The 21,462-nt window shown below is 39.4% G+C and overlaps 1 protein-coding gene across 2 annotated transcripts in view; it reads left to right on the top strand.

The window, feature by feature from the left end:
- IQGAP2 (IQ motif containing GTPase activating protein 2) overlaps nt 1-21,462 on the top strand; it is a 312,077-nt gene that overhangs the window by 246,887 nt on the left and 43,728 nt on the right. For both annotated transcript variants that reach the window (XM_010352822.2, XM_030926971.1), the window contains exons 18-21: nt 11,822-11,905; nt 13,263-13,334; nt 13,997-14,066; nt 17,193-17,401. In XM_010352822.2, coding sequence (XP_010351124.1) covers nt 11,822-11,905; nt 13,263-13,334; nt 13,997-14,066; nt 17,193-17,401 — 435 coding nt within the window. The remainder of the gene's footprint in view (nt 1-11,821; nt 11,906-13,262; nt 13,335-13,996; nt 14,067-17,192; nt 17,402-21,462) is intronic.

Genomic DNA, 21,462 nt, shown 5'->3' with positions numbered 1-21,462 from the left:
TGTATCTTGCACATGATAGATGCTTACATGTTTAAAATTTGCTTAGAGCTTAAGATATTATTAGCAAAGCAGAAATAATTAATTTTATAAAAGAAATTTCTACTATAAATCTGACACTCAAAGGATTTTTCTAGGTGGGCCAGTGAGTTTCCAATTTATTCCTTTAAACAAATAGTAGACAGAACACACAGGAAGTAAACAAAAGCCTCAAAATAGTCATCTGCACTGATGAGGCTCTAATTTTGCACACATTTCACGTGTCAGCCAATATAAAATTTGGACCCCACACTCTCCAGTCTCGGGGCACACAGCAGTGTTGCAGTTGGAAGGTATACCACAGAGCCCACCAGTACAGAATCCCTCTGTATTAGAAACCAGGGCTGAAGGATGAGAGAAACGGGGTAAGGACAGGAGCGATCATTTGGAGCCTTTTTCCTCCACCTCAGCAGAGGCAAAAGAATTGACGAAGCAGTCATCAAACCATGAAGTCACCTCACTACGCCTTTTTATCAGTCTTCTGACAATTTTCCAAAACAGAGGGCATGAAGCCTAAGGGTAAGCCTACTTCACAGATGTGGACCAGAAGTGAATAATGCAGTCAGTAGGAACCTGCTGACCCTTAAAACCAAGAGCCGGTGAACCAAAAGGTGTCATGCTAATCTTATTTCTCGCCAAAGTGACTGGTTCACCTTCAAGTAGGAAAATGTTCTGATATCTGAGAAGTTCCCCTATGTAAAACACTGTGGGCTTCCTAGCTGGCTGAATTGCCCCCAGATACAGTAGTTTTAACAAAATTGGAGAGAAATACAAAGGCAAAGCTCCTAGGCCAAGGCCAGCTATACCCCAGCTACACCACCCTCCCTGCCGTCAGTGGTCTGCCAAGGAAGTGAGTAGTGGTACAGAGAATGTGCATGAGCAACGTCCAGCAGTCTGTCTCAAGTGCTTATGGAGTTAATTGGGAGGTGCCCAGGTCAATATAGAGGAAGTCAAAGATAATCTACATAGCCATATTATTTTTGAGCAGTTAGAAGTCCCCAGTAAAATCGCCTGAGTGAGCCAGAAAGAAAAAACTGCTCATAAACAAAAAAGATTTCATATCAAAAACAGAAAAAGGAATATAACTTGCAAAGTATAAATGGAGTAGACATCTAGAGTTACTCTTCCAGAAGACAGGAGAGAATGTTATACTGATACTGCTTTATACTGTCAAGGAATTTGTTAAGACGTGGACTTAATGAAATAAGAAGACAACAGAATAATAAAATAAAAAGACAGCTGACAGCTAAGGAGAGGAAGAGAAATAATGATGTCATAGAATGTAAATGAATTTATAACTGCAGAATGCAAAATAGACACTGAGCATAATTGGAGCAGACACACAAAGCTTCAGAAAAATCCACAAAAGATGAGAGAAAGAATAGATTATTAAAAACACACTTTCTCATCTGAAAAATGTAATGCCCATTTTATTGCAGGGTGGTAAGGACGGACTGCAATAATTCACATAACAGAGGTTTCCTAGTATGTGCTTCTTTTTTTTTTTTTTTTTTTTTTTTTGAGACGGAGTCTTGCTCTGCCGCCCAGGCTGGAGTGCAGTGGCCGGCTCTCAGCTCACTGCAAGCTCCGCCTCCCGGGTTCACGCCATTCTCCTGTCTCAGCCTCCCGAGTAGCTGGGACTACAGGCGCCCACCTCGTCGCCCGGCTAGTTTTTTGTATTTTTTAGTAGAGACGGGGTTTCACCGTATTAGCCAGGATGGTCTCGATCTCCTGACCTCATGATCCGCCCGTCTCAGCCTCCCAAAGTGCTGGGATTACAGGCTTGAGCCACCGCGCCGGGCCGTAGTATGTGCTTCTCAAGTGCTTGATAAACTTTAGAAATGGCAAGGTGATAGAGATAATGACTCAGAGAGCAGATAATGGGGATCCAATATTGATATTGGTGATGGGGCACAGGAAGACTTCAGAAAAAAATCAAATAGGATAGAATAGGTAACTACAGGAGGAAGTTTTTTTCGTGAACTGAAAAAAGCTAGTATACTACTTTTTAGGAAAGGATATAATAATGGTAAACACCAAAACCTAGCCCTGAGATTTAATGAATTATTGAACTTCAGCTCAGGGAGTGCCACAAGCATCCTGGTGAAGAAAAGTAAGCTACCCTGAAGGAACTTCACTTTGCCAGGAGCAGCGGCAGAGTCTGTGGACCAAGAGGAAGGGGATGGCCTGGGAGAGTCGGTCCTCAGTTGTTTTAATGTAACTGACTACTCTTACAGATCGCTGGATTTTTTTTTTTTTTTTACCTTCGAGGAGAGGGAGAAGAGGTAAATGTTTAGGGCTTTCTTGGCTAACCGAAATCACACAAGTATTTTGTGCATTCGAAGTTGGCATTGGTAATTTGAATATATCTGTACTGAGTGTCCAGTTATCAAGCATAGCAGCCTGTGTATCAAGCCAGATTTCCCAGCGAGGAATAAAGTCTATAAAACAGAGCAATGACCTCTGAGGTCTAAGTGTTTTGACAGACTTCTTTTATACAGATACTCTGCACAGAAAATATATTTGTGGTACTAGAAAACAAAACAAATAAGATGGCTGTTATAAATTTTCCCACAAGTTCCCATACCAGGCAGGAGAATGAGACTGCCATTTTTGTAAATCTATTTTTTTTTTTTTTAAACCTATTTTTTTTAAAACAGAGTCTTGCTCTGTCGCCCAGGCTGGAGTGCAGTGGCACCATCCCAGCTCACTGCAACCTCCACCTCTTGGGTTCAACTGATTCTTATACCTCAGCCTCCCAAGTAGCTGGGATTACAGGCGTGCGCCGCCACACCCTGCTCATTTTTGTATTTTTTATAGAGACAGAGTTTCACCATGTTGGCCAGGCTGGTCTTGAACTCCCGGCCTCAAGTGATCTGCCTGCCTCGGCTTTCCAAAGTGCTGGGATTATAGGCATGAGCCACCACACCCGGCATGTAAATTCCATCTGTCTGTAATTTTCCAAGTTTCTTTATATCAACTTTATACCCATATTTGCTTATAATAAACAGCCTCTAATTAGAGAAGAGCTTACAATATCATGGCTATGCACAAGAGTTCTGTTGTTGGTACATAATAGGAAAAGCTTATCTCAATGGAACTAAAACTTACAGACTAAAAAAAGAAAAACAGAATTTTGGCAAATGAAATATGAGGTAAGTAGTATTCTTCTATGGAGCAAAAAAAATTCTTTTATTATTATACTTTAAGTTCTGGCATACATGTGCAAAATGTGCATGTTTGTTACATAGGTATACATGTGCCATAATGGTTTGCTGCACCCATCAACAGACCATCTACATTAGGTATTTCTCCTAATGCTATCTCTCCCCTAGTTCCCCAGCCCCTGACAGGCCCCAGTATGTGATGTTCCCCTCCCTGTGTCCATGTGTTCTCATTGTTCAACTCCCACTTATGAGTGAGAACATGCGGTGTTTGGTTTTCTGTTCCTGTGTTAGTCTGCTGAGAATGATGGCTTCCAGCTTCATCCATGTCCCTGCAAAGGATGTGAACTCATCCTTTTTTATGACTGCATAGTATTCCATGGTGTATATGTGCCACATTTTCTTTATCCAGTCTATCATTGACAGGCATTTGGGTTGGTTCCAATCCCTTACTATTGTGAACAGTGCTGCAATAAACATACCTGTGCATGTGTCTTTATAGTAGAATGATTTATAATCCCTTGGGTATATACCCAGTAATGGGATTGCTGAGTCAAATGGTATTTCTAGTTCTAGATCCTTGAGGAATCGCCACACTGTCTTCCACAATGGTTGAACTAAGTTACACTCCCACCAACAGTGTAAAAGCATTCCTATTTCTCCACATACTCTCCAGCATCTGTTGTTTCCTGACATTTTAATGATTATCATTCCAACTGGCGTGAGATGGTATCTCATTGTGGTTTTGATTTGCTTTTCTCTAATGACCAGTGATGTTGAGCTTTTTTTCATGTTTGTTGGCTGCATAAATGTCTTCTTTTGAGAAGTATCTGTTCATATCCAGGAGCAAAAAAATTGTATTCCCAGCCAAGCTGCCTTTGTTTGGAAAGGTAACAAAACTCATAAATGTAGAAGAATACCAGAAAAATGTACGTAAATAATAATGAGATGAAACATAATAATGAACTCTCAAGGTAAATGCTGGTGGCACACAGAGTTAATCCTTAGTACATTTAAAAAAAAGAAGAAGAAGAAGAAGGAGAAGGAGAAGAAGAAGAAGGAGGGGAAGGAGAAGGAGAAGGAGAAGGAGAAGGAGAAGGAGAAGGAGAAGAAGAAGAAGAAGAAGAAGAAGAAGAAGAAGAAGAAGAAGAAGAAGAAGAAGAAGAAGAAGAAGAAGAAGAAGAAGAAGAAGAAGAAGAGGAGAAGAGAAGAGAAGAGGAGAAGAAGAAAAGAAGAAGAAGAAGAAGGAAGAGGAAGAAGAAGAAGAAAAGAAGGAGGAGAAGGAGGAGAAGAAGGAGAAGGAGGAGAAGGAGAAGGAGAAGAAGAAGAAAAGAAAGAAGAGAAGAAGAAGAAGAAGAAAAGAAGAAGCAGAAGAAAACCAGAATGGACGAATGGGGTCATTTTGCCAATGCAGGAGTGATTCAATATTAAATAATCTGTTACTATGACAGGTCACTTATTCAGAATGTTTGCGAATCTCAGATAATTGAAATTAACCATGTTTTTGGAGTTTAGGTAATTCCAGAAGAGCAAAATGGGAACTTGAGCTCGTTCCAATTATCTTGTTTAGCCTTTCGGTATGGACTAAGGAAGGAATGGGATTTACAATATACATTCAAACAATTACACTTCTCTGCTTTAAACCAGTGTTAACCACCAAAATGTGAACTGTTAAGATTCATCACAACATGTGTTTTACTGATTGGACTGCCATGAAATCCCAGAGACCCACAATGAGGGTCCACTTCCCTTACTTGCTGTTGTGCTGTTGGGACACTTTTGTGAGCAACTGTTGGTGACATCAGAGAATTTTGCGCATCTCAGAATTGTCACAGTGACAAATCCCATGGGGTAGCATTTTCTAAACATAATTAATTTAAAATTTTTTATTTTGGTTATTTACATTTTATCATTTAATGTGTGGACACATACACAATGCTCTCTTTGCCTGGAAGATTGGTAAAAGTACAAAATCTCATGCCTTCCACGAGGCCTATTGAATCCTAACCTGCATTCTGACAAGATCCTCAGATGATTTTATATTCACATTAACGTTTGAGAAGCACTGTTAAGATCACTTCCATTTCAAAACTCCAGATGATAATTCATCTTCCCGTATAATTCTTTATCACCGTAAGAGCTTAAGGGAGAAAAACTCATGTGCTCATTTCAATAGTTACTGCAAAAGCATTTGATAAAATTCTAGACCCATTCCTGTGTCTTTAAATGATTGTGTTGAAGTTTAAAGTTTTGTTGAGGCGGTTGGCATCTTTATAATAATAAACTTTACAGTTCAGACATTAATCTTTTTCCATTTATTAATCTGTTCCAAAGTATACCATTATAATTGTATTCCTTTATATTTTTGAGTTTACTCCTACCCCTATGTATCTTTTTCTGCTATTGTGAATAACATCTTTATTCTATTATGTTGTTTATTCTTGACATGTAGAAAAGTTATCAATTTTATATTCATTTTATTACTAGTCAGCAGGATGAACTCTTAGTTCTAATACATTTTTAGTTGATCCTCTTGAGTCATAACTGCTGTTGACACTTCTGATTTTTTTAAATCTTGAATTTTGTCAAGGAATAGATTCATATAACCTTAATAATATAGAAAACTATAAACTTTAAGGACTTAAAAATTATTTGGGCTTGCCTTCCGCTTCTGGGGAAATGGAACACATGTTCTTTTTCCCTATTCTTCCATAAATACAACTAAAAGCCCCCAATGCTATATATAAACAAACATAACACTCTTTGAAGAGAAAAAAGTAAGACTAACTAGTGAACCTTGGGACCCAAGGAATGACAAGTGGTGAGTTCTTTCTTTTCTTTTTTTTTTTTTTTTTTTTTTTTTTTTTTTTTTTTTTTTTTTGAGACAGAGTCTCGCTCTGTCGCCCAGGCTGGAGCGCAGTGGCCGGATCTCAGCTCACTGCAAGCTCCGCCCCCCGGGTTTACGCCATTCTCCTGCCTCAGCCTCCCGAGTAGCTGGGACTACAGGCGCCCGCCACCTCGCCCGGCTAGTTTTTTTTTTTTTTATTTTTTAGTAGAGACGGGGTTTCACCGTGTTAGCCAGGATGGTCTCGATCTCCTGACCTCGTGATCCGCCCGTCTCGGCCTCCCAAAGTGCTGGGATTACAGGCTTGAGCCACCGCGCCCGGCCAAGTGGTGAGTTCTTTTAGTTTTCTTTTTGTTTATATTTTTCTGACCTGTAGCTGAAGAGGCTGGCAACCCAGAAATACCAATGGGTACGGGCTCTGATGTGGTTTGTTTCTGTGTCCCCACCCGAATCTCATTTTGAATTGAACATCCATAATTCCCGCATGTTGTGGGAGGGACCCAGTGGAAGGTAATTTGAATCATGGGGACGGTTTCCTCCATACTGTTCTTGTGGTAGTGAATAAGTCTCATGAGACCTGATGGTTTTATAAGAGATTTCCACTTTTGCTTCTTTCTCGTTCTCTCTTGCTGCCACCATGTAAAAAGTGCCTTTTACCTTCCGCCATGGTTGTGAGGCCTCCCCAACCATGTGGAACTGTGAGTCCATTAAACCTGTTTTTCTTCCCAGTCTCAGGTGTGTCTGTATCAGCAGCATGAAAACAGACTAATACAGGCTCCAATGAAAGCCTGTTCTCTGTAGCCAAAGGACCAAGAAAGAAACAGTCTAGCAAGACAAAAATAATTTCAAACAGTAACTACTCTACTCTAGCCAAACACCACACACACGTGCACGCAGAAAAAAAAAAAAAAACTGTAATGCCTCCACCTAGGGCAGCAAAGCCTGAATGGGGAGCCTGGGCTTCCACCCTCCTGGATTGGAACAAGGCACCCAGACTTGTAGAATCTATCTCGTGCCCACTGAGCAGTAATGTGGCAGCCCTCCCTCTCCCTGCTAGAGTGGTGTGAGAGGAGCCATGGCAGAGAGGCAGGACCTTCACACCATCCAGTTGTAATAAGGTCTTTTCCCTCAGTTGGTCAATGGAGGCCACATGGGGAGTAATAAGAAGGCACTTCTACTCTCCCAGCCAGAGTGATATCAAGACAGGTCCAGTAGGTAGCTGGACCCCCTCCCAGCAATAATGAGGAGGCCTTCCCCACCTTGGTGTTAAGGTTCCTTGGGTCCCAAGGTTCACTAGCCTCCTTTTTTCCTTTTCATCTTTAAGAGGGTTATATTAGTTTATATAGACAGAAACCAAATGGAGAACCTAGCCTTCTCCTCCCACCTCCTAGTAATGAGGCAGTGCCTCCTTGCCAAAACAATGTCAGGAAAAGCCACCTAAAACAGTAGGATTAAATAAGATCCAGGACCCCATACTACCCACATTGTCTAAGGTTCATCACTTGACTATTTGGATATTACAATCACAACAATCACTTATGTCAAGAACCAATAAAATCACAACTTAAGTTTAAAATAACAATTCCTAGGTGCCCACACAGAAATGACAGATGTTAGAATTATCTGACAAGGATTTTTAAAGCAGCTATCATAAAAATGTTACAATAAGCAATTAGCAATTACTAACACTTGAAGCAAAAGAAAGAACATCTCAGGAAAAAAAAACTAAAGCCTCAGCAAATAATTAAAAAGTTTATAAACCACACAGTAACTTTTAGAACTAAAAAATACAGTAACAGACGTGGAAACCCAATGAATAGTCTTTGCAGCAGAATGGAAGGACAGAGGAATGAATCAGTGAACTAGAGACTATAACAATAAAATTCCCAGATCTGAACAACAGAGAAAAAGCAGACTGAAAAAAATAAAGAACAGAGCCTCAAGGATCAATGGGATTATAACAGAAGATTTGACATTTGTGTCATCAGATTCCCAGAGGAGAGGAGAAAGAGGCAGTACTGACAAAGTACTTGAAGTAAAAGTGGAAATGTTCCAAAAACACAGATTCAAGAAGCTGAGGAAACCTCAAACAGGGTAAAGTGAAAGAAATTCACATAAAGACATATCACAGCCAAACTTCTGAAAACAAAACACAAAGAAAATACTTTGAAAAGCAGTGAGATAGAAACAACTTACCTATAAGAGGGAGACAGTTCTAATGATAGAGGATTTTTCATAACTTAAGGAGGCCAGAAGGAAGTAAAACATTTTTCAGGGGAAGCAAAGGCTGAATGAGGAGTCTAAACTTCCACCCTCCTGTAACAAGGCACTCAGACACTTGTAGAGTCTGGAGAGAAAATAACTGTCAACATAGAATTTTATATCCAGCAAAAATATCCTTTAGGAATGAAAGAGAAACTAAGAGCACTTGTTACCAGCAAACCTTCCCTTAAAGAATGACTATAGATAGCTCTCTAAACAAAAAGGAAATGATGAAAGAAGAAATTTCAGAACATCAGAAAGGAAGAAAGGATAGCTAGAAGAATAAAAATATGAATAAATACATTTTTCTACTCTTGAGTTTTTAAAATTGACAGTTGAAGTGCTGATGTGGTTCTGAATGTATGCAGGGTTCATTCCCCGTGGCTTCTCTCAAGGGCTGGTATTCAGTGTCTGTGGCTTTTCCAGGCACAGGGTACAAGCTATCAATGGATCTACCATTCTGGGGTCTGGAGGACAGTGGCTGTCTGCTCACAGCTCCACTAGGCAATGTCCTAGTGGGGACTCTGTGTAGGAGCTCCAACCCCACATTTCTTCTCCACACTGCCCTGCAGAGATTCTTCATGACGGTTTTGCTCCTGCAGCAGGCTTCTGCCTGGAATCCCAGGCTTTTCCGAACATTCTTTGAAATCTAGGCAGAGGCTCCTAAGCCTCGACTCTTGCATTCTGTGCACCCACAGGCTTAACATGACATGGAAGCCACTAAGGCTTACAGCTTGCACCCTCTGAAGCAGCAGCCTGAGCTGTACCTGAGCCCCTTTTAGCCATGGCTAGATCTGAGTGGCTGGGATGCAGGGATTAGTGTCCCAAGGCTGTGCAGGCAGCAAGGCCCTGGGCCGGGCCCACAAAACTGTTCTGCCCTCCTAGGCTTCCCAGCCTGTGATGGCAGGGGCTGCTGTGAAGATCTCTAAAACATTGCGGATTTCGATTAGACATGAGATTTGGGTGGGGACGCAAATCCAAACCGTATCAAGGCATGAGCCACCATGCCCAGTTCACATCTTAATGTAAGTTTGTATTTGTATTTGTGTGTATAATGATGGGGTATGTGTGTTTACACGTGCATATTTCATAGGATACATAATAAAATGTTAAATAGTAGTTCCCTTTATAAAGTAGCCAGATGGAAGTAGAGATAGGTACACAGATACGTATACCCTTTCTCTTTGTTCACTGTGTATTTTAATAGATCTTCTAGGTATTGAGGTGCAGATTGTTTGCATAGAAATAGGTATAATTATTCTGTGGATTTTTTGTTAACATGTGGTATCATAATATGTGTGGTAAGCTAAAATTTCCTTTTCGTATTATCTATATATCTTGGAGGTCTTCCTATTCTCCAAGATACAGAGCCTTGCCATAGTCAGTATATATGACTTTACTTTACTCTTTTTATATATATATACTTTAAGTTCTAGGGTACATGTGTACAACATGCAGGATTGTTACATATGTATACATGTGCCATATTGGTGTGCTGCACCCATCAACTCGTCATTTACGTTAGGTATTTCTCCTAATGCTATCCCTTCCCCTCCCCCAACCTTACTTTACTCTTAACGGATGTGTAGCATCCCTCAGTGGGACTGCAATTGCAGTGTCTCTAGCTGTTCCCCCTATTTGTGACCATTTTACTGGATGCACATTTTTGGTATTACAAACAATGCTGTGACAAAAATACTTATATATGGGGTTTTTCTACACAGGTGCTTTTATTTTCCTGGGCTAGATATATTGAAAACTTGAAATATTAGATGAAAGGCTAAATAATTTTAAATTTGATACTGCTAAATTCCCTCCCCAAAACTATACCCTTTTGTAGTTTCCTCGAGCTCACACTTCACCATCTATGCTTTCTTTGTCCACCAACTGACAAATGGATAAGGCAAGAATTTTCCCAAAACTACCCTGACTGCCTCAAGCTTAAAGCCATATCAAAGATGTTTTGACATTTTTGTAGAAATTTGTTCTGCCTTTTCCTCTTTCAGTTCAGTTCTAGTTACTTTCTGTTTTCTAGGAACCCTCATAATTTTTATCTCTATGCCTTCTTATTTTCTAGCATTATTATGGATTGCTTTAAAAGTATGTTTGGGCCAGGTATGGCTAACACCTGTAATCCCAACACTTTGGGAGGCCAAGGTGGGCAGATTGCTTGAGTCCAGGAATTCAAGAACAGCCTGGGCAACATAGTGAAAATAGAAAAATTAGCTGGGCATGGTGGTGTATATCTGTGGTCCCAGCTACTCAGGAGTCTAAGGCAGGAGGATCAGTTGAGCCCAGGAGGTGGAGGCTGCAGTTAGCCATGATTGAGCCACTGCACTGTAGCCTGGGTGACAAAATGAGACCCTGTCTCAAAAAATAATAATAAAAGTATATTTGTATGATGTTACCATTGGGGGAAGCTGTGTAAAGGGTACATGGAACTCATTGAATAATTTTTGATCCTTCTTGTGAGTTGGTTATTCTTTCGAAATTAAAAGGTTTTTTTTTTTTTAAGCATATTTGTGCCTTCTAGGGATTTGGACCAAGGGGAAGTCTGGAGCAAGTGCCCAGTTCATCATTTTGATTCCATCCTGACTATATTGTTTTGACTCATTACAAAAATATTATTGTTGAAATAACAAAATTTCATGTACCCTTTTAAAAAAGAATGAGGCAAATATATACAGACATGGAAGGATGTTTATACAAATAATTTGATTTTTTATATTTGCCCTTTTTAACAAGGAACTTTTACTTCCTTTCTAATTTGAAAAACAGTATCAGAATTGGGGTGAGTTACAAAGATGTTTCAATAAAAAGATGCTCATAAATGAATTGGAATAAACTGATAACAGTTATGAATTTAATTCTTCTAAAGATACTAGTTTGTGTCCGGTTTTTGTGTTTCCTGTAAAACTTCTTCTTAATGGTGATAATCAGGTAAAGCTGTGTTGATGAAGCATTGTTTAACCTTATGTGGAAGTATCTGAAATGATGGTCAGTTGCAGCACCAGTGTTTTCAGGGATCCAAGGGATTCAGGGCCACAAGTTGGTAGAGCATCCTCCTTTCCAGTCGGGACCACAGTGGGCCACTGGTTGTGGTAAAGATACTTAATATTAGGCATTATTTTCAAGCATTTTTTGTTGTTATCAAATACCAGTAGCACCTACTTAATACTATTTATGGGTTTTGGAGAAACTCCATTTTATTATTCCTTCTTGTCACCCAGGGCCTTGGTAAAGTTAAGCTTTCCAGCAGGAACTGTGCTTCTCCATGTAATTTATGACCTCTGCTCTGCTGTCCTAAGCTTAGAACAAGTCTCAGCTGTGAGCTGATGTGCTGTGCCGTGGTTAACTGGCTACCCCCAGAGAGGGTGTCCAGATGAGATTTGAAGGGAGGGTCCCTGACAGTGCCCCAGCTCCATGCGACCTGAGATGTGCTCTGCTCTTGCACTTCCTATATAAACTGGGAAACTTGCTGGTAAATAATTCTATAACCCACTCTTTTCCTTAGGCTTTTTGGAAAGGATGTAAACAACGGAAGGAGTATATGCACAGGCGGCAAACGTTCATTGATAATACTGATTCTATTGTGAAGGTAAATACCCTTTCCTACCATACCATGTGCTTGGCTTAAATGTTTCCCCTCATTTCATGTTTAATCTGAAAGACAGCTACAGAAAGGGAGGGTATGTGTGAGCCTTGAAGTCAGAAGGCAGTACTGGATTTGAATCCCAGCTCCGCTGCTCATTTACCTAATCATTTTTCAAGCAGGTTGGTTAAACTACTATAAAACCTCAAGTCCTTTATGAGTGGTTATGAGAATCACAAGTCAAAGTGTTCTGTAACTAATAAATGCTCTTTGTCCAGAAAGTTCAAATTGATTATTTAAACTCTAGGTAGAACCCAGCTTTATTTCATGTTTCTCTTTCCACATTTGCTTAAGCATATTTAGAATGCTCAGATGTAACAGAACAAAACCAATGATTAGAGGAAGTAGAGCTAATTTAAGGCCTATATTTGGGAGTTGAATTAGTCAACCCAGCCTTTCACTCAGGTGAATAGCTCTGGGTGAGAAAGAAAGGGTACTGTGGTGTCCTTTCTCATGGATCTGAAAGCCAGAGGACTGGACAAAAATCAACTTGGAAATCTACAACTTGGAGATCTACAAGTCTCCAGCTTGGAAATCCAGATGAGAGTGGAAGCAATGGAGCTGGAAAGTAGAATCAGATTAGTTTAAAGATCTTTTAGGCCAGGCTTCGTGGCTCACACCTGTAATCCCAGCACTTTGGGAGGCCGAGGTGGGAGGATCGCTTGAGCCCAGGAGTTCAAGACCAGCCTGGGTAACGTAGGGGGAACTCATTTGTATTTTTAAAAATAATAATAAATAAAAACAAATTTAAAAAAAGTTTTAAACTGTGAAGGCAGAGAATAACGTGACCCAGTTCCATTGTGCAGTAGCTCCTTGATGAAATAGCATCCTATGGAACATATGCCTATTCTCTCAGAAACTATTGGTAGCAATTGGTCCCTCATGAGACCTCTTCAGTGTTTTCCCATAAAAACTTAAAGGATATTGAATGCATTTAAAGGGATGATAGAAGAAACCCTAGACTTAGTTTACATGATTTCCTGACTCATTGCAACTCTCAGCAAAACGCCTCACCCTTCTGGCTTTTATTTACTGAGATTAAGGTAAAATAGTACAAAGTTAAATTATTCTCCCCACCTCTCTCTTATTAAGGCGGTGAAATTAAGAGTAACAGGTAAAGTGTTTTGAACCCCTTAAGAAACATCTGTGAAAGATTGATTATTTAGTGGGCTGCTTTTTTTCCTTATTAAGTATCATTGTTTTTAGAAAAACTACACAAAACCGTATTACAGGTTGTTTGGTGATTACTTTGACTTTTCTCTTTATTTTTTGTTGTTCTTTTCTATTTTTTTAAACTTTTTAGATTCAGTCCTGGTTCCGAATGGCAACTGCAAGAAAGAGCTATCTTTCAAGACTACAGTATTTCAGAGATCATGTAAGAAAAATGCCTGTGGGATTTTATCCAGGTTGATAATGAACTAAATTAATGCTTTATTGAATGTTAGCATTGAATGATTTTTGTTGAATGGTGGACAAGAACACTTAGGGAAGAAGGGATCTTAGAACTTCATATGATAATATTTGGAGGCTTACTGTTTTCATTCAGAAATCATGTTGAGAGTTAGACTTCGCCAGTCAGGACTCAATAGAAAATGGGTGAGGGGAAAACTGTAGGCTAGTAACACCAAAGAGAGAAGACTCTAGAGAAATATTTTCCAGCATTGCATATGTAGTTTTTTCAACTGCTAACTGCTTACTTTAAATAGAAGCCGCTGGGAGGGATTTTTTCCTGAATCTTTAAAGAAGAGATATGGGAACATAGATTGGATCATCTAAGTTCTGTGCTAAAATTATTTTCCCCTTTTAGATCTCTGTCTAAGCAGTTCCCCTACAGTCTTGTTTGTACTTTTAGTTAACTTACCTGACCTCTTCTTCAAAGAAAATGGAAAAATAAACGTTGAATACATCACATTGAAATACTGTCAGTTCTAAGTAGTGTCAGTTCTTAAATACTAACAGTTCTTAAATGTTCTAAATTCAAAAATAATGGAGTAGGTGGGACACTGGGAGATCAAGACTTATCTCAATCTTTTGCAGAATAATGAAATTGTGAAAATACAGTCACTGCTGAGAGCGAACAAAGCTAGAGATGACTACAAAACACTGGGTAAGTGAGAGCTTTCTGAAACAAAGCAAGGATTTTTTATAAACCAGGCAAGGACATATTGGTCCATATTGGTCACTTCAGAGGTTGCTCTAAGAACAGAGGATACCCATTGTTTCCAGTAGATTTTGATCATCTCAGGCCCCAGGTTCTAAACCAGTACACAGAGGAACACTTGGTGACAGGAAATGGGCCTTCCTATTAAATGGAAAGGATCAGCCACATGGTATAATTTCTTCTTCAAAGAGAATGGAGTTGGCGTAAATGCTGAATTTTTTTTCAGTCTAAGCTAGAGTCAAAAATCTAATGCAAAAGAGTTAGCCAGAAAATAACCTTACATTTACATTGTTTAATTTGTTAGACATAGTCTCATCTCCCAAAAATGACAACTGCAAACATCTTCCTGCAATTTCATTCTGAAATTTTCACAGAATAATTTTTAATTTTTGTTTGTTTGTTTGTTTTTGTTCTGAGACAGAGTCTCACACTGTCGCCCAGGCTGGAGTGCAGTGGCGCAATCTTGGCTCACTGCAACCTCTACCTCCCCAGTTCAAGCGATTCTCCTGCCTCAGCCTCCTGAGTAGCTGGGATTACAGGCACAAGCCACCACACCCAGCTAATATTTTGTATTTTTAGTAGAGACGGGGTTTCACCATGTGTGTCAGGCTGGTCTTCAACCCCTGACCTCATGATTCACCTATCTCAGCCTCCCAAAGTGCTGGGATTACAGATTAAGGTTTTTAATAAAAATGTGTAGAAAGTTTGAAAATAGCAAAATAAAATTCACCAAAAAATAACAATCACATTTTGTGCTATCTCCTTACAGTCCCAACTTTGCCTATGTTTGTTATTTTGTTTTTTTACATCGTAAGTTGATTCTTCATATATTCAATTTTTCCATTCTAATTATCACAGGAACATGCACAGTCGAGGAAAGCTTGCTGATAAATTTATTAGTACTTACAGTGCCTAGTAAGTTTAGCCAGCACCTTTTATTGTCTAAAGTTTGTCTGAATTAAGGGATGAAGTATATGGCTGAAGAAAGATCTTCCCTGGTACTTGTTAAGGAAAATCTAGGGACGCTTGAAGTCCTCACTCTGCCTCCAGCCTGCAGAATCTACTGAATAATGTCTCATTCCACTAGATTCCAGCTCACCTCTCAGCTAGTAGATGTGTTTTTGTTGTTTTGAATTTTTTTTAAAGAAGGCTAAAGAGGATTTTTTCTTTTTCTGAGCCCTGACACTAAAATATGTTTGCTATTGCTTTTATATATGAAAGATGAGTTCAAAGTAAATTTTCCAAATGAACACAGGCTAATTTTCATTTCATTCAAGGTAACATGTTTTTTTTTAAGCAGTTACAGTGATGTTTTTTATTTGTTTACTTTTTTATTACAAACACAAATTCCAGTTTTAAAATCTAGGCAACTTTATATTGGGACATAAAAGGTAAATAGAGAAACCATCTCGGTGAGTGAGTTAGATCTAAGCTTCTCTGGGCTTCAGCAAATTGGGTGCTTTTATGGTAACCAAAAAAATGTATGGTAACCAAAACTTTTCTAAGTTTGTTATCATCTGTTCTCACCCTTTTTCTCTGGAATGTCACTGAATGCATTCCAGCTTGAAAGTTGCTGGAACTAAGATGTGGTCACTTGTAGGTGCAGACTATAAAGGGGTCTGATTTCCTGAAATGAAAATACCTGTACCACAAAGTCATTCTCAGATGAAGATGGCAAAAAGCCTAGTATTGATAGAGGAAATAATAAATTCAGGCCATAACAATTAGTAAAGCTAAAATTTAGTCATTTTCCGATGGGACTGTTAGTACATATGAAGAGATATAACCCTTAGCGGGAGGGAGAAGCAGCCATCAACTCTGGCCACGGTGGGAGGGCTCATGTTCCCCCAACTTGGCTGCATGGATGAGCTGTGGTGCATTGCTAAGGCCTTCCCTGAAGTGGTCATGTCAGTGGCAGCATCTTTGCTAGAAATGGAAGGAAAATAAATTGATGTGCTTCAGTGGTCAGGAAATAAAGGGTCCGGTGATCCAAGGAAAATTCTCCAATAAAGGCCATCAGCAGCGGTAAAATAACATACCTGACTATAGATTTGGTTTTCCATGCTGGGTTTATGCAGTTGTTTGTGGTGTTGGTTTCCTTACTCCTTTAGTGTCAAAACACCACAGAACTAAGGTGGAAGTCAAAGGAAGACTGTCAAGGGCCTAGGTGTAAAGGAGGGCAGCTATTGAGATGGCCATGACTGGACTAGCTCTTGCAAGTCATCTCTCTAGTATTGGGTCTAATCATTCGTCCTCAATGGACGAGATGATTTATTCTTACAGTTTACCCAGCTCTTATCTCCCTAAGCATGTTAAAATATTTTCCAAGAGTTAGAGTGCCAGGAAATCAAAGCCTAAAGTTCCAGGTACTAAGGGAAAAACCCTTTTAGAGTTTATGTGAGAATGTCCCTCTCAATAACAAGGACTGACCCATAGATTCTGAGCACCCTCCCTTGGCCGGTGCTCAAAGAACAAGGGCCAAGTTTCAATTTCTAAAATCTTTTTATTTCAGCTGAGTAGAACATTCATTTCACTTATCGTTCCGTTGGTTCCTGTTTGGCTTTTACAGTCCTCCCTTCCTGGCCCTTTTCTAATTCAGCTTTCGCCTACTTCCGGCTCCTTCCCAAAGATCCTTTGGGTTGGGAGAAACCACTTTCTGCTTCCTGCAGCAAGAATGTAAGTCACTTATCTAGCTCAAGCACAAGGTCTCAGGGTCGAGGTAACTTATATTAACTTTCTTTCCCAGGTTCCTGAGGAAGGAGGCACAGATAGTACTATCTTCTTAGTGCATGAGTCCAGGGAACAGTGTGAGAGAGAGCTGATAAAAGGGAGAAAAGGGGAGTTGATAACTAGAAAAGAGTGGGGTCAGATATCTGTTTTGTTCATTTATTTATTGATCAGTTTCCTTGTCCAGATTTTAAATTGTGTGGGGGTGGGTAGAATGATTCTCACCCTAGACCAAGTACTTTCATTGGTATATTTTTCTAGTAATTGTTTAAGACCTTGTTTCTTTCCTGTTGATAATCATTCCAAGCTTTCCTAATTAAAGTATACCTGTTCCTGTCACTGCAGTTGGCTCTGAAAACCCACCATTAACAGTAATTCGCAAATTTGTATACCTGTTGGACCAAAGTGATTTGGATTTCCAGGAGGAACTAGAGGTTGCACGATTAAGGGAAGAAGTAGTGACCAAGATCAGGGCCAATCAACAGCTGGAAAAAGACCTGAACCTGATGGACATCAAGATTGGACTCCTGGTGAAGAACAGGATCACACTAGAGGTCAGTGGGGTTTTTGGGACTGTCAGCTCCCAGAAGAGGGAAGATGCCTACATACAGTCAAGAGTCACTTAATGACAGGGATACGTTCTCAGAAATGTAGCATTAGGTGATTTCATCCTGATGCAAACATCATAGAACACTTACCTAAACACAGATGGTAGAGTCTACTACACACCTAGGCTATATGGTAGAGCCTACTGCTCCTGGGATACACACCTGTACAGCTTGTGACTGTACTAATACTGCAGGCAATTGTAACACAAAGGTAAGTATTTGTGTGTCTAAACATAGCTCAACATAGAAAAAATACAGTGAAAATATTGTACTATAATCTTATAGAACTAATGTCTTATATGAGGTCTACTGTTGACTGAAACATGTTGTTTGTGATTATATATGTGCATGATACTTTGGTCTAGCTAAGTTCATTTGGAATCTACGATAAGTTTTTATCGTTTTTATTATAAATTAGTGGTTCTCTAGTCTGTAAAATTTTATGCCTCCCCATTTATAACATTTTGTAAGGCTTCCTTATTCTGAAATGAAATCTATGTGATAAAATGTACTGATGTATATACCTTCAGAATAAGACTAGGGCCTTTATATGAATACAAAAGAGAAAATTAAAGAGTAATTGTTAATAAAAGCACACATTTTATTGAGAAAATGTATATGCCTGATGACATTGGAAGACATGATACAGTTACCAGGGGTGTGGACCTCTTCACAGAACAGCTACAGATTGTGAGGGCTTCAGTGGCAACTGATGTGAAGAAGTGGTAGAGCTGGCAGGACCTCATTTTCCCAAATGGAGAACAACTATTTGTAAAGTTCAGCATTAGCCAAGTGTAGTCTCCACCCAGTTTACACAGCAGTTGCAATTCTAGAAAATCCTAGATTTTGTGTGGAGAAAATATATTACACATCTACGTAAAACAATTAGATTCTAGGCTTAGATAATTACAAACAGAATCTTGACCTACATAAATGACCAGTAAGACATTCAAAAGTTCTGTCATGGAAGGTGTAGGGCAATTATTTACACAGGACCATCCCACAAATCGCCAGATCGCAGAGCACCTCTCATCCCCAATCCCTGCTCTCTATAAAGCAGGAGTGCCCTTCAATTGTTAAGATATTAAAAAACATCCCCACGTATTTCCAAAATATGTACAGAGTCACACTGCCCCCATTGATAACTTCTAAATAAATCACGGTGTGACTTCACATCTGTGTGAAACCTGCCAATATCAGGGCTCAAAAAAAAGTGTAAAAAGCGTCATTTTTACCCAAGAACAGATGCCTAGGATAAGACCTCTCTCCCGTCCCTGTTCCCTTCCTATGTGCCACATCAGTTTTCAGAAAACTGATAGGTCGAAGAGGGAAACTGACCTTCTGGAAACTCTGAGAAGGATACAGTGGCTCATAGGTGGAGCTCCAGTGGCCAACAACCAAGCAAGTGTTCTGGAGAGCTGGGAGATGAGCAGCCACAGGAGGCTGCCAGTTACGTGGGCATGTGAATGCCCCAGGCTGGTCCTCCAGACCTCATAAAGACACCAGGGCAATTGTGGAGGAGAAAATAAGAAAAACATCATTTTATAAACACAAGTGATCGTCTCTTCTTAATATTCAGGAATAAAACTACTTTTATTATTTTATCCAGAAAAACAATAGTACTTTTTAAAAAATAATGTATTTGTATTGTTTGACATACATGAGAACTTTTAAAGTGTAATATATTCCAGAAGGTTTTTTAGAGAATGCTTTTTATAGCCTTAAACTGCTGTTTCACCCTATCGCCATAAAATCATAAACAGGAAATGTCTTGCCTTTTAAAATAAAGGCTTAGTTGCACATCAGTACATAGTTTAAATAATATGTATCTTTTGGAAACACAATCATGGCAAGTTATCAGATTTTCATGAATGCTTGAGTTTTGTGGGGGAGTTTTTAAAGCCACTTATCACTAATAGATAACATTGTGAAGTTTTTCAACATATTTGCAAACACCAAATATGTATCCAACATTTTTTAGTGATTAAACTAATGATTATTAAATATGCAGCTGTTAGCCTTATCATTGACAGAACGTTTGTAGTGATACAAGAACAGAGCAGTTGAAGCTTTATTTATAGTAGTGAAAAAGTGGGAAACGACCTGAAGGCCAAAACAATAGAGGATGATATAATTAGTTTAATGTAGATGTTGTATAACCACTAAAAATAATGGTTTTGATACTTTTAAAGCAGGAGGAAAGGTTTGTGATTTAGTAGAGGAGAAAATAGTACCTAAGGTAGTATGATTTCCTGTATTATCAAAAAATAATAATAAGCCAGACGGAGAAAGAAGTTAAGTGATTTTTCTTTGTGTGATAGTTAAGTTTATCTTCTCCCCCTCCTCCCCACACCTTTTTATTTTTAACAATGAGTGTGTGTTTAGTGAGGAAAGAGAGATTGTAAAGGGAAATGGCTTTGTTCTTACAGAACAATGCTAACTCTTGCTAGTAACCTTAACATTTTTTATAGTTCTTTTAAAAATCAGCATTCCTTCTAAAAACCTCAAAATCTGTAGGTTAGTGAAGTGACTAACATTGATTTTAGGCAAAAAGAATAGTTTGGAGAAAGAAGACAAAGCAACTGAAATAGAGGTTTCCTGGAGGCACAGGAGCCAAAAAAAAAAAAAAACGAAAAAACTATAGGTCAACCTAGCTGGAAGGAAAGCCTAAATTAAGAGACTAAAGCTAATCTAAAACTAGCACTAAAATTCCCATTCATAAGTGTGATGTATCATCTAGGAGCCCAGATTTGCAGGCCAGTACTACCTGAAACTCAGGATTGAGATTTGTAACTATTAATGCTTAATTATGCTACTTCACTGCTTATATTAACATGTGACCTTGAGCATGTTTCTTAACCTCTCTGTGAGTGTGTTTTCTTCCTTGGAAAATGTACTAGGTGATTTACATATATTTTTAATCTTCACAGCAACTCACTAAAATTGCTGTTATTATAGTCACTCTATAGATGAGGAAACTGAAGCTTAGGTTAACCTGTGCAAGTTTACCAAGCTAATTATACTCTGCAGATATCCATATCTTTACGACGCCCAAGCCCAAGCCCTTCATACTAGCCCACACTTTCTACAAAAAATGTTTATATCATAGCGTACTACCGGCCTGCAGATATCCCCTTATCAGGAAAAGGGGAAAGGTGGTGGGAAAAGGGCAGTATTGAGATGTGGGACTATCATGAACAAGCCAAATACAGTTCCTCTTTCAAACCACGGTATTCCTCCAGTGTTTGATATTGATTAAGAATCAGGAAAAGTGAGTTGCAATGAATAAAAAGTAACCGCTCTGTTTGTTATCCTTGTCTAGGTTGGCTCTTGTGTCCATTTTCAAGCTTCCCAAAGCAAACCTCCACTCACCCAAGCACATTCATGAGCAAGTCAGAACCTCACAGGGAGAAGGCAGAGGGGCTATCCTGGTTGCTGTACCCGGCTCTGCCCTTGGAGCTCCAGCAGACAGGCGCTGTTCCATTGGCACAGCCACCGGCCTGCCCTCTCTTCCCCTTTCTGGGTTCAGCATTGCCTCTGCTGCTTCCCTCCCTCCATTCCTCTCCCTGTCCTGCCTTCACCAACTCTCTCTGTTTTTAATGCAGAGGAGTTTAGATCTGCCCCAGATCTTGCTCACCACCCCTATCCTCTCTTCTGTATATGGCAAAAACCATTAACCAGAAGATGAAGTCTGCAACAAAACAAAAAGCCCCTAGTTTCTAGAGTGACCTCCACTGAAAACACTTGGGAGGGAAAAGGGGGGGATTCTAGGTAACAAGACTTGTTTTCCTGCCATATATTTAAAATCAAGGTAATAGATTTATTCTGTGTATTTGAGGGAGTTGAATGATTTAACATCGCCAGCTATCTGAAGAGGAAAAATGTGGATTAACTGGCACTATAAGCCACATTTACTCTAGTGATGTCTTAGGACTTCTTATAGATAAGGATTATCAGACAGCCACCTGCCTAGATTCCCCCTTGACCTCTATCTGGTGGTAACTACA

Source organism: Rhinopithecus roxellana, chromosome 3 (assembly GCF_007565055.1).
Source record: "Rhinopithecus roxellana isolate Shanxi Qingling chromosome 3, ASM756505v1, whole genome shotgun sequence".
NCBI classification, from domain to species: domain Eukaryota; kingdom Metazoa; phylum Chordata; class Mammalia; order Primates; family Cercopithecidae; genus Rhinopithecus; species Rhinopithecus roxellana.
This window is presented reverse-complemented; position numbering and strand designations above follow the sequence as displayed.